Source organism: Zonotrichia albicollis, chromosome 11 (genome assembly GCF_047830755.1).
Source record: "Zonotrichia albicollis isolate bZonAlb1 chromosome 11, bZonAlb1.hap1, whole genome shotgun sequence".
Taxonomy (NCBI): Eukaryota; Metazoa; Chordata; class Aves; order Passeriformes; family Passerellidae; genus Zonotrichia; species Zonotrichia albicollis.
Genome location: NC_133829.1, coordinates 9,566,366 through 9,582,735, shown reverse-complemented (window position 1 = coordinate 9,582,735; position 16,370 = coordinate 9,566,366). Strand labels below are relative to the sequence as shown.

General features: G+C 44.2%; 1 protein-coding gene across 1 annotated transcript in view; it reads right to left on the bottom strand.

Annotated features, from left to right (window-relative positions):
• The window catches only part of HDGFL3 (HDGF like 3), a 36,470-nt gene that overhangs the window by 1,254 nt on the left and 18,846 nt on the right, over positions 1-16,370 (bottom strand). The window contains exons 2-5 of the mRNA XM_005483396.4: positions 12,905-12,981; positions 9,520-9,658; positions 8,111-8,269; positions 6,474-6,620 (exon numbers count right to left, since the gene is read on the bottom strand). Of these exons, the coding sequence (XP_005483453.1) occupies positions 6,474-6,620; positions 8,111-8,269; positions 9,520-9,658; positions 12,905-12,981 (522 nt within the window). The remainder of the gene's footprint in view (positions 1-6,473; positions 6,621-8,110; positions 8,270-9,519; positions 9,659-12,904; positions 12,982-16,370) is intronic.

Here is a 16,370-nt window from a genome sequence, read left to right as displayed (position 1 = left end):
AAATTTTGGTTTTTTCCACTGCACAAAATCACTGATGGGGTTCATGCAGGAGCTCAGGCACTGCTGCATTCCTGGATGTCCAGCCACAAGAACACCCTCTTGTTCAGATCCAGGAAAGCTTAGCAAGCATGAGCAAAGATAAACATTTTCATCTCTAAGGGATCCAAGTGCTGCTTCTGAAAAGGAAACAGCTTGGCTCCAGTTCACTGTAAGGTGATGACAGAAGAGGAACTCCCACGGGTGAGTCAAGGTCAGCCCTTGTTTTCCCTGACATTAGTGGGATCAGGATCAGACTGTCCTCACATGAACATGGCAAGAGACACAAGTCTTGGTTTCCTCCAATTGAACAGAGGTGGCAAAATTCACTTGGTGGCCCTGGGACAGCAACATGACAGCATGCAGTGCACCATGACCACCCACCTCTGGGCAAGGCATCTCTCCTACAACACTACAACAACACCTTCCCTGTCTTTGGTGAGTGCAGTCCTCTCCTATGACAAGTGCTTTGTCAAGAGTAAAAATGGAAACCTGTGCTGTCCGTGTGGGAGGTCCTGCTACATCCTGGCTAAGGACACACAATCAGGGGTTATTATCAAGTGCTCAGGCTTACAGGAACTACCAGAGCCCTGACTCCCCCAAAAGGGGGAACCATGTACTGCCCATCCAGCACTCCACCCTCCAGAGGCCTCTCTCCTGTTTCAGAGTCAGGGAGATCATACTTAGAGATGCTTTGGGGGTGTTCACTGCTGTTCCTTTCCCTTCAGACACCCAATTAAACAATTACACATGATCAGTCAATCAAGCCCTGCTTTCTGCTGAGCTTCCCACTGGCAGTGGCTGCCCAGCACTGACAGGTAGGGTGGGGTAACACAGCTGCCTCCTGTGCTGGAACTCTCAGATCTAGTACAGAAAGGTGTCCTTTTGGAGCGTGAAACCTTTGCAATTATTACCAAAATTCCCTTCTGGGCTAGGCCCAGAAGATTGGGTATGATCATCCTTATGTGGGTGCTGGGAACATGAACACCTCCCCTCCACACTGTGTCACAGACACAGCTGCTGTGCCACGGGAGGGACAACAAAGAGACAGACAATGCAAGTCATGCTCGAGGCTTTTGGCAGTTTCCAGAGGCATGTTCCCCTCCTGGCAGCAGTGCCAGGTGCCCAGGGCAGCAGGTCCTGTCCCCAGCAGGGAGAGCCGCAGGGCAGGGCAGGCTCTGGCCGGGCTCAGCCCTCCCTGCAGCTCGGGGATGCGGCAGCCCGAGCACCTCCCCTGGTCTCCATGGTTTCACGGCTCTCCAGAAACACAACTCTCAAACATCTTTGTCTGAACGAGTCTCCCAGCCTCACTGCAAGCTGTGGTACAACATGTGCCGTGCTGCACACAAAGGAGAGAGCAAGGATCTGACTGATTCCAGTGCAAAGTTTCTGTTATCAATGGCAGCACACAGAAAACAGAGCAAGGAACAAAACTAAACCCACAAACTGCTGTCTGTTTTTCTGGCACTGAAGATTACTTCCTTAACAGTGTCTGGCAACTAATTCAGCCATCCTGTGAAACTGCATGGGCAGAAGGATCATTGTTTACTTGCTCTGTACAATAGTTGTTATTCCGTGTTGCTTTGAGGTCAAAGTGGTTACAGGATTCAATGTACACAGAGCTGCAAATATTTCATCTGTACTGGGTGCTTTAATCTCAACTTGCATTCAGACATTTATGTTTCCTCTGAGTTATATCCCATGTCCTTAGCAGCAGTGCTGTTATCCTGAAGGCAGCAAACACAACTCCTTACACCATATATTATGCCACTATTTTGATTTTTAGATAGAATTTTTTACTGTGCAATACTTAGACACATTCTAAAAAATCTTATCTTTTGCTTTGAAGGGTAAATTTTAGCATGCTTCAAATAGCAGGAAAAGAAAATCAGACAGAAAAACATACTCTGTTTTCATTTTTTGTACAAAATGCTTTTACATTGTACCAAGCCCTAAATTCTATGCTTTCAATGCTGATAAGCCCCCGAACCTGTTATGCAGCCTGATCAGTGTTATTCCTGATAAGTAAAGGAGAGCAGAGGAACCAAACATCTCAAAACCGCATCAGAAGGACACAGCGAACCTGTGCTTCTCAGGCCACTTGTACCTCACAGAGTAACTGGGATTGTTGCTACCCCACAAGAATACCACAACAAAAAAGCCTGGACACAGCCCATTTTAAATATGCTCTCCCAAATGCAATGGTGTCAGATGGCAATAATTTTGGACCAGATTTTGATCCCCTTATTCATGCTGGCAGTTGCCTCCACAAATAGATCCACTGACTCAGTTGGTAACTAATTGTCAGTGTGAGAAAAAGGATCACAGTCCTTTACTCCATTTTAATATTCAGGCTGTAACAGAAGCAAGAAAATGTATCTCATTTCTAGCCAATTTATTCTTTGAAGAGAGTAAAATCATTCACCTTCTGCACCTGAACACCAAGCAAATGCCTCCTTTACCAACACACTGCCCAGACTGTCACTAAAACAGTGAATACCAAAATGAAAACTTGCCACATCCCCTGTGTGCTGGCCTGACCTTCAAACACTCTCTAATAAGGTCAGAACCACAGCCAGCTTTCTAACATGAGTATGTGGCCATTCAGAAGTAAAGTAAAAGCAGTTTAAGTGTTCAGTTACAAAGACTCAGAGTTATGCCAGGTAAGAACTAAAGACACAAACCACCAGAGATTTAAATGAGGAATGTAAATCTGCTGCCATGAATTCACTAATTTATCAACTAATTTAATACCATGAAAGTAAACAACACAGAGCCATGAATACCTTTCCACCAGAAAATTCTCTTTATGTGGTATTCTGAGAAAGCCAAAACAATTTAGTATTTAACAGCAGGGAAGAGTTCTGGGAAGATTCTGTGACTCAGGATCTGAGCAAATTCTGGGATGGGCTGTCTTAGCTAATACACAATTAGTTAATTAATATGGGATGATTAACCCCTGAGGTTCAGGCTCTGCATCTTTCTGGGGAAGGAATCAGACAATGAACAGCAGTTAGGGAAAGAGCTTGAAAAACATGTGGTGATGGGACACAATTACCAACTATGGTTGGGACTGAGGAAACATCTCCTTCTTGAGAGTGCCTGTAGTACTCAAGAATAGCTCAGAAACTAAGGGATGGAGATCAAAAAAAGAAAGCACCTTTGTCTACCCAAGGGATAAAAAACAAAATCATAAGTTGAGCCCTTGAACAGTATGATATTGGTTGAAAAAAATATAATAGCTCTGAAAGTACTTTTATTTGCTCTGGGTTTGAGTCTTCAGGAAGCCATCACTTGGCATTTTGAAGCTTACCTCTACCACCTGGAGGTTAGAATTTTCATTAAAAAATATAGGTGAAGGTGCTCCTGCAATCATCTGACTTCGGCTGTTAGCCCTTCAAAAAGATCCCTGTAATGCTGAGGGTAAGAGTGTGATTAAAAGGCAGGATTCTGTCTGATCGGAGGAGGAGAGATGGGTCTTCAGCCTGCAGTCCAGGCATTATAAAAGGCAATTACTACCTCATTATTAGTAGTTTTAGTAAGAGAAAAGCTTGTCTCCTCCAGGCAACTCTTGCACAGTCTGAGTGGGAGGCCTGGGGGGTGCAGAGCAGGGGGGCAAAGGCACTGTCAGCACATGGGAAACACCCTGGGTAGGGTGGCCAAGCCACATGTGCCTCCATGGTGGCCAAGGGCACTCTCAGCCCAGGCTAGGGTGGCCAAGCTACCCGTGCTTCCATGGTGGCCCAGCCTCCATGAGCAGCTCTCAGGCAGCCGGGCAAACCACAGCAATGAATCCCACCTGTCCTTGAGACCAGGGCCCTGAACCCCTGTGTAGGGTACCTGACTCAGGGTATCTTTTATCTTCCTGCACCTTATTTTGAGCGAGCAGCGGTTCTCCCGTGCCCGTTCCGGAGGCTCCTGGCGCCATCTCATGGCCACACCAATGTCCTGAAGTGGCCAAACTGGGGACAGCGGGGCACTGGGTTCTGCACACTGCAGGGTGGGACTCATCCTCTGCACACTGCCTGGCCAGGCTCTGCTCACCAGCTCAGTGACTCTAAGGAGACCATCATCTCCTCTATGGTGGTGTCTTTAGCGGGTTGAGACGTTTGTCTGAATTCATGTGTGTGAGCAGAGGACCACATCCCAACTCTCCAGGTGCATGTTGCTCTTTTTCAACCTTCCTTTCTACAGCAGAGAAGCCCAAGAGTGTGGGCTGGAGGAGCTCAGTGCCCTGCAGCAGAGCCTCAGGCTGGGTGTCCAGCAGGACGTGGCTGCAGTGTCCAGCAGCACAGCTGGCCCCGTGCCCAGCTCACCAATCCTGACACTGTGGGCTGGCTGTTTAACACCAACTCAAAAAGAACCTGCTGCTCTTCCCCCAAGTGTCCTGTGTCTTCTGAAGGCAAAAAAGAAGGGACACTTGGTCTCTAAAGGGACACTTGGTCTGGCTCTGAGGAGCAGCAGGAGATGGAGTGTCCCCTCCTGGTCCTCCAAGAGAATTGCACTACTGACAAAACCTCAGTGAAACCTGAAGAGATTCACATGAGAAATGGTGATTTTGCAGCAGAAATGGCCAAGGTGAAATATATGGATCAGGATGTGAATTTTTCCAAACTTATCAGTGCTTTTATCTCAAGCTGTCCTTAAAAGCACATCCCCATTGTCTCTTTAATCTGTATTACTAAAACGCCACATTTTCCATAACATTAAAAGCATCCAAGTCCTAACAACAGACTGGCTGCTCAAGCATGAGTTCTGCATGGTGGAGCTGCAGAAGCCAGAGCAGAGCCACCTCCCAACATGGGTATGACAATATTGACTCTAGATATTGCTTCAAGTTGGTGCTGGCAGGAAGGATAAGACTATTGACAGTATTTCAGCACAGAGACTAAAATATAGAGATAATCCTGAAAATGCTGAGAAGCACCACGATGTTGTAGCATGCTGGACTCTGCCTCCGAAGCATGTCACACCCAGAAGAGCCATATGAATGTCAACAGCCACAAAGCCAACATCCTGTGTGATGTTCTAGCCACTTGGTCTGTGATTGACCCAACTCAGTGAGCATTTTGTCCTTACATGGATAATGTGCCTGAAGTCCACAGACATATTCCCTGTCACTGCCACAAACATGGGAAACACAGCAGGGCCTGCTGGACCTCCTGTTACCTCAGATGCATCTTAAAAACAGTTTTCTCACCCAAATACCTATTTGAAGAGATGGAAGTGTAACAGGGTTCACCAGGCAGAATGTGGGCCACCCTTATCTGACACTCTGTGGGTGAGAGGGGTGATCAGCCTCCTCCACTCTGGGAGGGCACAGCAGGGCAGGGTCTCCTTGCATCAGTCCCTGGCTGAAGCCAGCAGCTTGCTCAGAGTCAATGGGAGTGTGAATTTTCCTTGTGACCCCACAAGCCACTTATCAAAGTCTTTATAAAGCAGAGTCACAAAACAACTACACAGCACTGCAGAGGGACACAGGGAAAGGGAGTCCTGGGAGGAGTCTCTGAGTGGGAGCCAGCAGCAGCTGCCCAGAGGTTGTGTTTTGTGAGAAAGGGCTTGGCTGAGCACGCAGCTGGGTGCTGAGGCACCTCAGCAGTGTCAGCTGAGAGCTGTGCTGGCTGGCCTCCTCTCACACCTGGGCATTTGTGTCACTCAGCTCCTGTGACAGCACAGCCCGGCTGCTGCCCACGTGGCCCAGCCTTGGCATGGACACTGCTCAGGGACTGCTGCTGAGCTGGAGCTCCAAGTGCTGGAGCAGAGAGGCTTGTGCTGCTCCAAAGGCTCAGAAATAGCAGGGGCTGCTAAAGGTGGCTGAGTAACCAGCTGCCATGTAATCCCCCTGCTCAGCCTGCCCCTTTTGTTGTTGTGGTCACAACAAAGGAACATTGGTATGAACACACAACTGACAAAACACACAAGGGGATTGTATGAAGCTGCTCTGGAGCAGAGTGCATTTCCCATCCTTGGAAGCTCCTAGCCCAGGGCAGCACCTGCCCTGGAACCTGCAGAATGCAGAGTCTGTCATGAGCACATGAACCCTCAAGAACCCCGAAGAGGACACTGGGACCCCACAAATTAAACAAGTGTGACAGGGCAAGCAGGCTCCCTCTGTTAGTGAGCCAGCATGCATTATGCAAACAGTCTGATTCTGCTCTCACATCAATTTTGCATCATTCCAGCTCATGGTTTACAGTGGCTCCTCTCAGCTGACATCTATGCAAGTGGCAGAACAAAAATAATGCTCTTTTCCAGTCATTTCTCTAGAGCAAAAATGTACAAATTTTAGCACCAAGTCCATGTTTCTGTTCTAGACACATCCTGAGCACTGGAATGTAACCCAAGAAGGTGGCACATGGGACACACAGGTCACCCTGGCTCCAAAGCCCCCCAGGAGCAAACTGCATGGGAAGTGAATGACAGGAACAGAAGATTACCCCTTCACTGGTTTTCTGCAAATCTGAAGAAGTGTTTCTTGTGTCATTGCCTGCGTCCCCAGCATCAGAGCTGCTCTTATTTTCTTCCTCTTTGCAGTCCTTATCATCTTCATCTCCAGGAGATTTCCGTGACTGCTTGGAAGATTTCTAAAATGATCAACAACAAAGCGAAAATGTATGTGGAATGCTGTCTGATCAAGCATTTCCCTGGTCAAGGTGGATATTGGGGAGGATACATGGGGTGAAAAGCATTTTTCAAATGAAGTTGCTGCAGTTACTGCCACCAGTGAAAGAAATTTCTCTGAAATTCTGTGTTCAGCACAGGTTGGCAGCTCAATTGACTGAAAGACAGACACAGTAATAGGAGCTGGGTATTAGTGCTGGGTCACCTGTAGGTTTTGTTAGTTAATGAAACAGATGGTGCCAGCTTGGCAAAAGTTTTGATTAAATACAGAGATGTAAAATGAGAATAACATTAGCAGAGCTGCTTTCCATACTTTTTTTTTAGTGCTGTCAGCTTTAATATATTAACATTAGAGCCATGTGGAACCAATACATCTTTTCCTTTACATCTCTTTATGTTATGCAATTCTACAGTACAAAAGGATAAATTGTGGCAGTAAGGCACCATTTTCATAATCCTCTGTTTGTCCAGAATCTTCTGGAAAGAAGATGGTAGACCAGACCTGAATTTCTGATGTAGAACACACAAAATGCATTTTGTTTGGTGGATCAACCACAAAATTCACACTCTCCCCCAAACTGTGCCTAGATCAGATTGTTTGATTGCTTCTTCTCATTTCCATTAGTTTTCACTTTCAGAGAAGAATAACATGAATGTGAATAAATTGACTCTGCCACACTTTACACAATTTTTCAGGGGAAGTGCTGCCCTGGAGGCACACACAGAACCAGAGGAAGTGACTTTAATGTTGCTGCCCTTCACCCCAGGTGACAAGTGAGAAGTTTATCTGAACCCAAAGGTGTCACTTCTCAGGGGATTTTCCCCACCAGCCACTGTGAGACAGACACATCACTCTTAGCTGCCTGATCTACACTGTTACATGAGATATTAACAGGGCTGGTAAGTACTACAGTGCAGGTCTTATATCCACAAACTGAGCATCCTACTCCCTGCTAAATGAATTTGTTCTTCCACCTTCCCATTCTGTATCCTGGACTGAAGTATTTCACACTCAGCTCCAAGAGGAGCAACTGAGCACATCTGGCCCTGCCAGATCCTTCTGGGAGATGGAGGGGGAAGCTTCAGTTCTCCTGGACAGGAACCAAACCTGAACTCATGACTCTCAGGAGGCCCACTCATAAGGATTTTTTTCTTCTTCTTGGGGAAAGACTGATCTGAGATGATCAAACCTATCAATCCATCTTTGCATGGGTATTCTTCCCAGCCCTTCTGATCTCCTTCCCATAGTTTCACCTTCTTCTCAGTGTGTGGGCACTGGAGCAGGGCAGGGTATTTCAAGTGGTGTCTCACCAAGGCTACAAATCAAGCCCACTCCCTGTTTGAACAGCACTGTCCTGGTATCAGAATCAAAATGCTAAAGGAGGAAGAACAAATTTCCAGTATTCCAATTATAAATGCCCATGGATAACAACAGGAAAAGTCAGAAGATAACCTTTGAAGTGTAGGATTTTTTCCGTTTTGAGCCGGCTTTTTCGTTCTTTCTTTTTCCTTTTCCATCCTCTTCTACCCGGTCACCTTCCTCCTCACTGCTGGCATCTGCTGTATTTCCTCCTTCTCCTTCAGTTTCTGATGAGCTCTGTTGCTGAATTGCCTTTAAAATAACAACAACAATAATAATATCAACAATAAAAATATCACTAATATCTATTACTTGATTTTTGTTCTGCATTGAAGATAGAAAGATGGAAATGGACCGCTTACACTTTAATTGCTACAGTTAGGAAGAGCTCAGGTTATTTTTGCAATTATCAGGAAAAAGGGCCGCAAAGGCAATTTTCTCAGTCACCACTTGAACTCAGTTATCAGATGCAGATTCTGGGATCAGAAGATCCAATAACAAAAACATGTTTGCTGGAGGAGAGCTAAGGGCTGCTCAGTGCAGAGACCTGGCATGCTCTACTCTGGGAAAAACTACTGAAACTTTCAGACTTTGGCTGGAATAGCAGAGACTTTTTTGTGAGAGAAGATGGCTGTTACACTCCCCTCAAAGGGCAGGATCTGTGTTTTGGAAAAGCAAACCCTGACCAGCAGGCTGAGCACTCTTTGACAGCCCATCTCCCACAGACTATTCACTGGACTTTTTTTTAAATCCCCAAGCGTATGCAAAACATGTGTAGGGCTGAAAATATGAAACAGGAACTGAGAGAGGCAGCAGCTTTTCTGCAGGTGGTCTGTATCTCTGGCTTGTAGTGTTTTGTGATAATAATGTAATAGGTGTTTGCCTGCTTTTGGAGGTGATTCCTGCCTTCAAAGGACCACATTTTTTTAATGAGAAAAGTTCTTTGTTTTATACAGCCCACCAACTACTCTTCTCCCCCTCCAGCTTCACTGACTTTCTGCTCTGGACACCCAACAGGGAGAGCTGTTGTACAGCAGCAACTGTCTCCTACAGCAGCTTAACCCTCCACCACCTCACTCCTCTTAGCTTTGGCACTGCCAAAGGTGAAAATCAAAAGTGCAGTGACCTTAAGGTCTGTGTAAAATACATGGAGCCTGATATAAAAATAAACAATAGAAAGAAGAAGTCAGAAATTATTCATGTTTGTACAGGAGTAAATAAAACCATCCATTTTTAATTTAACTAAATGTGTTGCAGAATTTTCCACTTCACCACTCCAGAATGTCACAGAAAGCAAAAGGCTCTGCAGTATGATTAAAGTTCCATTTGTCACAGAGTGTGAGACCACAGTTGTCTTTACATTACACAATTACCAGAGCTGTGAAACTTTCTTGCTCCACCAAAACCAGAACCTTACATGTCACTCTTAAAGCACTCACTGTGACAAGCAGTAAAAGAAGAAAACAAGAAAGACAGGAGCAAAAGGTGTGAAAGTCATTTACCTGATATCCAGTAAACTTTACTCCAGGGTTGTTTTCTATTTCCCACAGGCCTTCATTAAATCCTTTTCGCTTGTTTGATTTCCCAAACTTATCTTTGTATTCTTTATATGGGAAAAGGTCTTTGGGCCCCAGGAATGCACTGCATTGAACACAGGGAACAGTCAAAAAAGGACTTATGACACTCTCCTCTTCAAAAAAATCATAACATTAACACTGCAAATGCTTTCCCTATTCTTCTGCTCATTGAAGCATTTCTTTTCTAGTTTTATTTATTTATTTTTTTGGTCACGCTGGCTTTGAGTTACTGCTGTGAGTCTGATTTAATGGATTGGCTCACCATCCTGATGTTTGATGTAGTAAAATCATGCTGGGTATCTCTAGAAACAACTGAAACATCTCTATTTTATTAACTACTGCTGGGAACTGGCACTTGAACAGTTTATGAAAGTTTATAAAACAGTTTATGATGTCATTGCTTGCGATAGCAAGGGACCAAACTTCCAATCCTAGAGTTATAAATCCAGAAAGGCCTCAGAAATGCCACATGAAAAGTCAAGCATGTAAGGAGTGCCTAGGACCCATGAGCCAAAATCTGTCCCTTGTACTATGGGACAGAAAAAGCAGTGGCATTTATGATCATCCATACTGCCAGTAAGCCTGGGAGCTGCTTTCTTGGAATTAGCCCCCCACATACTAAATTCTGCACAAACACAATAAGAATGCTCTTTCCCAAAAATCTTATAATTTCATATAAGAACAAAAAACAATGGATGAATATAGGCAGATGAGTAATACAAGGAAACAATGAGACACACAGGGTGCTTGTGGCCAAATAGTTTTTTAGACAGCACAGCAAAGGAGGGATTTTGTGCTTTGCTGCTGCCTAGATCAGCTGCACACTGGGCCAACTAATTTCAGGCACAAGCACCACAATGCAGGGAAAAATAATTACATAAAAAAAGAAGAATGATGATTTGTCCTGCTTTTTCTACACACATTAAGTAAAACTCTAACTTCTTCTTAACTCTTAAACTGAAGGAAGTATAACTCTTTGTTGGATATCTATATCTACTGAATTTTGAATGGTGACATTGAGATTGTAATCACGAGTCAAATTAAAACAATGAAGGCAAAAAGACCCCTTCATTCCCACATGTAAAGATTCTGTGTCATCAATGACCAGAGCTGAGCAAGTCCCAGTGTCCTTCACCATAACCACTGTCCTACTTTGCTGATGATCTGTGCAATTCATGTTAACTCTCTGGTCTCCATCACTGTAGGAATGTGGATTAAACACATTTATTGTTGTAACCTCACCATGACATTGGGAGTTTGCCCTTTTTTGCAGATGGGATTCTGAGGCACAAAGATTTGTCCAAGGTCAAACTCAAACTGACAGCAGAGTGCAGAGGAAAAACCAGCTCGCTTCAGTCTCAGTGTAATATCTTAATCACAGGATAATATTTCTTCCTTTCTGCAATCATTATTTCAGATTAATGCCTGATTTATGCCCAGCATTTATGAATGTGCAAAGCTCCATTCACTTAAATCACCCCACTGGCCAAGCAGTTTGCCAGAGCAGAGCCAAATGGTTGCTAAAAAGTCATCAGATGGCAAATCCCTGAGGAAAGAGCTTCCTTCTAACTCCACCTGAGACAGCATGGGATCCACACTCAGTTGGATATTGAGAAATATCTTAATTATATAATTACAAAGCCAAGAATGCATTTCTACCTGAAAGCCAAGCCGTGATTTCCAAACTAACAGGTGCCATGTTAATATTAAATGCTACACTAAATAAATTATGTTATCTACACTTTTACTAATACCAAGAGATGTATCCTTGTTGTCAAAAATAGAAACAAACAGTTCTAACACAAATAACAAAGGAGAATGGTATGAAACTTAGTAAGAGCTACCTCAACTTAGCGCAAGAGTAATGTATGGAAATGTTTCTACAGCCTTTTATGTAAACACTGAAAAGCTGTCTACATCTTTGCTTGAAATGCATTCATTGCCACTGGGAAAGCATAAGTTTCTACTGCTCTGCTATAAAACTAAGGAGCTGCAATCTACAGTTCATTTTTAACAGTCAGGCTTTTACATTTATAAAGTAGGAACTACAAACTCTTTTTCTCTTTCAGATGCTACAGTGAAATCATGAGCTCACAAAATCCAAATCAAAAAAGATTATCAGTTTGGGATTCACTCATTTTGGAATAAAAGTGGTCAGGTTTTTTTCTTAAATGTTTCTCAAAAAATTATGTTTCCATTCAAAAAATAATTACATTTTGGTTTCTGATTTGAAAGCATTGTCAGTTTATTTAAAGTTTCTTCTTTTCAGATTATTTTGTGACAATATTAATAGACCACAATATATCAAAACATCAGGTTGTTTCATTCTAGCAATGAAGCTAGAAAAAGTAGAAGAACTATTTTAAAGAGAGGCTATTATGAACTTTATAAAGCAGAAACTGCCTTTAAAGATTTTTTTTTTAAAATAAAATGTGATGGATGAGCTATGGAGCTTTTAATATTCTGGAATAACATTAAAATTCGAAAATAAACAATAAATTTTTAATAAAGCTTCAAGCCTCTAACATTGAATTTAAAATATCACCAGAATTTCATTTTTCCAGCTTTAAAGGAATTCTAGAGAACATGTTACCTGCAAATAGGGAAGGAAAAGTTTTAAAAATATTTTATTTAATTAAAATATTTTGCAAAATGGAATGTGACTTGTTTTTTAGCTATCTCAGACACGGTTTAAACTAGAGACATGTACATTGTAATATTGAAACTCTGCACCTTGTAGCAATTATGATGAGACCTAACTCACCTCTTGTGCTCTGATTTCTTTCTTTCCCTATGAGATCTGCCAGCTCAGTTCTTCTACCCCTTCTGAGAGCTCCATCCTACAATATCCCAGCACAGACCTCCCAGGAATGCACAGGTTCTGAAGCTCTGCTGAGACTCCGGGATCTGCTTCCTTTCACACCACAAACCACCAAGTGAGCTCTCACACAGGACATGAGCTCAAACGTGTCCAAACACAGGAGCCCGATCTCTGCTATCATGGACATCCAGGTAAGAAATGTTTGCCCCTGCCTCTGAGTTCAGGGCTTTTTCAGACCCTTTAATGAATTCATGCCCACACATTTATTTACAGGATACACAGGATTTTGTATTTAGACCATGAAGGCAGCAGCATTCCCAACCACTCTCAGCTTTCATTCCCATTGGTTAATACCAATGAGTTGGGCTGGCAGGACCTTTCTCTAGGCTCCCAATGGCTTCAGTCAGGATTTGTTCCAATGAAATCACAGGAAATGATGTTGGCTGTGGTGCAAAAAGGCATTTCCAAAGGAACAGGTCATTCACTTACGTTTCATGAGTCCCAAAAAAGAAGATGGGGTATTTATTTGCTGGAGGCTTGACGGCTCCTTCAGGAAGTTCATCAATCTGTAAGACAGAATGCAGTGGAAAAAAAGATTATTCCCAAAAGTGGTGTCCCTCATCCAAGCATCCTACCAAGCCATGGAGGTGCTAGCAGAGGTGTCCTGCAGCCCTGGGAGGTCCCACTGTGTGTGGGATGGGGAAGGGAACGCAGCTGCTGGTGTTTCAGGCAAAGTCAGCATGACTGAAATACTGCAGGGAGACAGCAGAAGACCCAGGAGCACACACAAAGTTTTAATGATTTCATGGGCATTATAATACACAAAGGCAATAAAATCAACTCTGCTTAATTTAAGTGTTAACTTCAGATCCTGCCTCATCAAAGGCATGGAAACCCAGAGGGTAATCCTGCCTGTCTCACAGAGCCACCTCAGTAACTCCTGCAACAAATGGGGAACAGATGGGACTCAGGGACTCTGCAGCTGGAAAACAGGACAATCTCCCAGTGGTGCTTCCTGTGGTGATGGTGGTACACAGTGTAAAATGTGTAATGCACACCGGGGGGGGGGGCAGGGACTCTCCTTCCTCTGCAACACCCTGATAACTGGATTTGGTTACCACTCCCCTCTCTACCCTCTCCTTTCACATTTTAATCCTGGCCTTGTATTTCTCAGGATGGAGCTGCAGAGCAGCGAAAGGAGGGATGCTGAGGGTGTTCTCCTGAGACAGAGCTGGTACTGGAATAAACCCCTCAGTCTGAGCAGTGCCCAGACCCCTTCTCCCCATGTCTGAGTGAGAGCACTGGCTGTGGGGCAGGAGGTGAGGCCCAGGAGTTAATCTTGTCTATCTCTGATTTTGTAGTCCTCTGCAACAAAAATAAGAGTCCAGGTGCCTACCCACATAAACCAGAAACACAGCAAAGCTTTAAATAACATCCAAGAGCCTGCCTTCCCAGAAATGGCACTTCTGAGCATATGTGGGTGTGTGAAATTAAGTGTCCAGAGAACTCTCTGGCTAAGAGAGAGCCTAATGAATCCAGATACCTACAGGCAAGCACCAGTGAGCAGGTGAGTGGCCTGGTGCCTGCTCTAAGGCAACTCAGTCTCAACATCAGCATCCTGCCAAATGCCACTGCAACCGAGAGCAAAGTGCTGACATAACAGTGCTATAGAAAATCTGCGCCTCAGCAGAGCACAGGGGGGCAACCTGCATGTTTCCACTCAGGAGGCCAGACCCACATGTGCTTTCCTTCTCTTTTCTTGCTGAAGTACCCCTAACACTGAATTCTTACTGATTAATAAGCACCAGATTGTTTTCAAAAGATGTCCTCTTTCACGGTAAAGCATCTGCTTGGCTCTGTAGCTTACAAAGGAGCATGAACTTTGGTAAGAATTCAAACCCTTTTGGTCTTTCTGCAAGGACACCCCTTGGGGATGGAGAAACGAGAGCCACATGTGGAACTGTAACATCACAAGACTCCTCTCTGCAGAAGAAATGGATGCCTATCTTTTCAGTCTAACTGGAATATTGTCTGAAGCTGCACCAAAATCTGGAGATCTGAGAGCACTTCCAGAGCATTCCCTCAGGGCTGTGCATGGTGGGGCTCTGGCACACTGGGGTCATGTGTCACCATGCACCCACCTCTGCAGAAGACAATCCAGGATTGTCACAGGTGTCACATGTCTTGTGGACACAACAATTACTTCTTTCTTGTACTTAACAAAGCTAATGATTTGATAAATAAAAGGGGAATCTATTATTTTAATGCACATAGAAGGAAAATACACGCTGGTGGAGGATGAACATGAGAATTCCCTTTTAGCTCAGCTGTGTGAAAGGAGGAACTGAAACAACATGACAGGATTTCTGGTATCCTCTTTATCATCAAGACTACAGAGAGAAAAGGCTGTCGAAGATATTACTTTAGAGCTCACAGTTTTCTGACATTATTTATTTGTTTTTTAAGAAAGGTTGTTATTTCCTCACAATTCATTATTTAAATACAGGTATTAGACTTATTATAAGAGTGATAAAAAGACTGCAGGTCAAAACCACTGCAACTCCCTTTCCAAACTGAGAGCAAGTCAGGGAGATGCTGCATGTCTGCAAAACATTTTATGCCTCCTTCAAGATGGAAGCATCCACATGTCAGAGCAAAAAAGGCTGTGCTGGCAGTTTACCAAGTGCAGGGAGAGGTAACACACCTCGACTGTCTGGATGCCACAGCCATCCTCCTCTTTATTGCCACAAGGAAGATGTCCAGATGCCAGAGCCCAGGAAAACATGGACTGCTTTCACTGAGACAAACAGTGTCTGCTGGGACTGGAGTGCAAATCTCATTTGGCCACTTGAAACACGGCGCCAGCATTACAGAGCAGCACAGCCCAGTCACTGCCTCAGCCCCCTCAGAATCTCTCATGAAATAAAGTAAACAGCTGTAAATGATCAGAAGAGGGGGGGGGAATGAAGATGTGCCTAGTAGGGACTGCTGATCAGAAGGGATGGGGGATCTTATATCACACAATGTGCTGTGCTCTAAAGCAGTGAGGATCCCCTAAGCAGAATCCCAAGTGGAGCTAAACCTTCTGTCTCATTGCCAGCACTTAATACTGTTAGCTAAGGAGCAGCACCAACAACAAAGGGCAGAACACACATCTGTCACGCAGCTCACCTGCTCCCCATTTCGTGGCATATTTCTTTATTCATCCAAGTATCCCTTCTGACTATGTATCATCACAGGAAACCATAAAAAAGCTTTTCATAGCTTTTGGGAGCTGGCATACACATACAACCACATGCAGCATAAATCTGCACCAAACAGCTCAAGGAGAGACTGTTAATGCTCCCACTCTAACATTTCACTCTGCAGCTGAGGTCAAGACTTTTCCTGCCTCCACTGATATTGCTGTGAGCTCCCCAGCTCTGGGGCTTATGTTGCTAGTGCTGTAACAAGGTTGGATATAAAGTGACAGTGTTATCTTAGGGCTATTGAACTCTGTGGCAGAAACTCCAGGGAATTTAGTGAAGGATGAGACCCTCTCTGCCATTAGGAAAGATCTCCCGTTTTACCTCTTTCACACAAATCCCTGCATTAGAGACTGCGAGAGGAGATCTTTGCCCAGTCTCCCTATTCCCAGTAAAGCCACCTTAGCCCTCTGTTAATGTGGAGTCCCTTCGTGCTTATTTAGCTGCAGAACAACCCCTGCACTCTATGACAATTACGGTTGTTTTGGTGTAGCACAAAGCAAGCAGTACAAGCAACCATACTGCAATCTCCTGCTGCTGCACTCAGTCACAATTTATTCCCATTCTACAGGATGTTTTGGTTAAATATGCTGCAGATTTGGATCCGATATTTTCCCCCATATCAGCAAGATCAAAGACAGAGACGGGAGAGGGAGGGAGAGGAAGAGAGTGAGCGCATGAGCACAAGAGCGAAAAAAGCATCGCTGCCT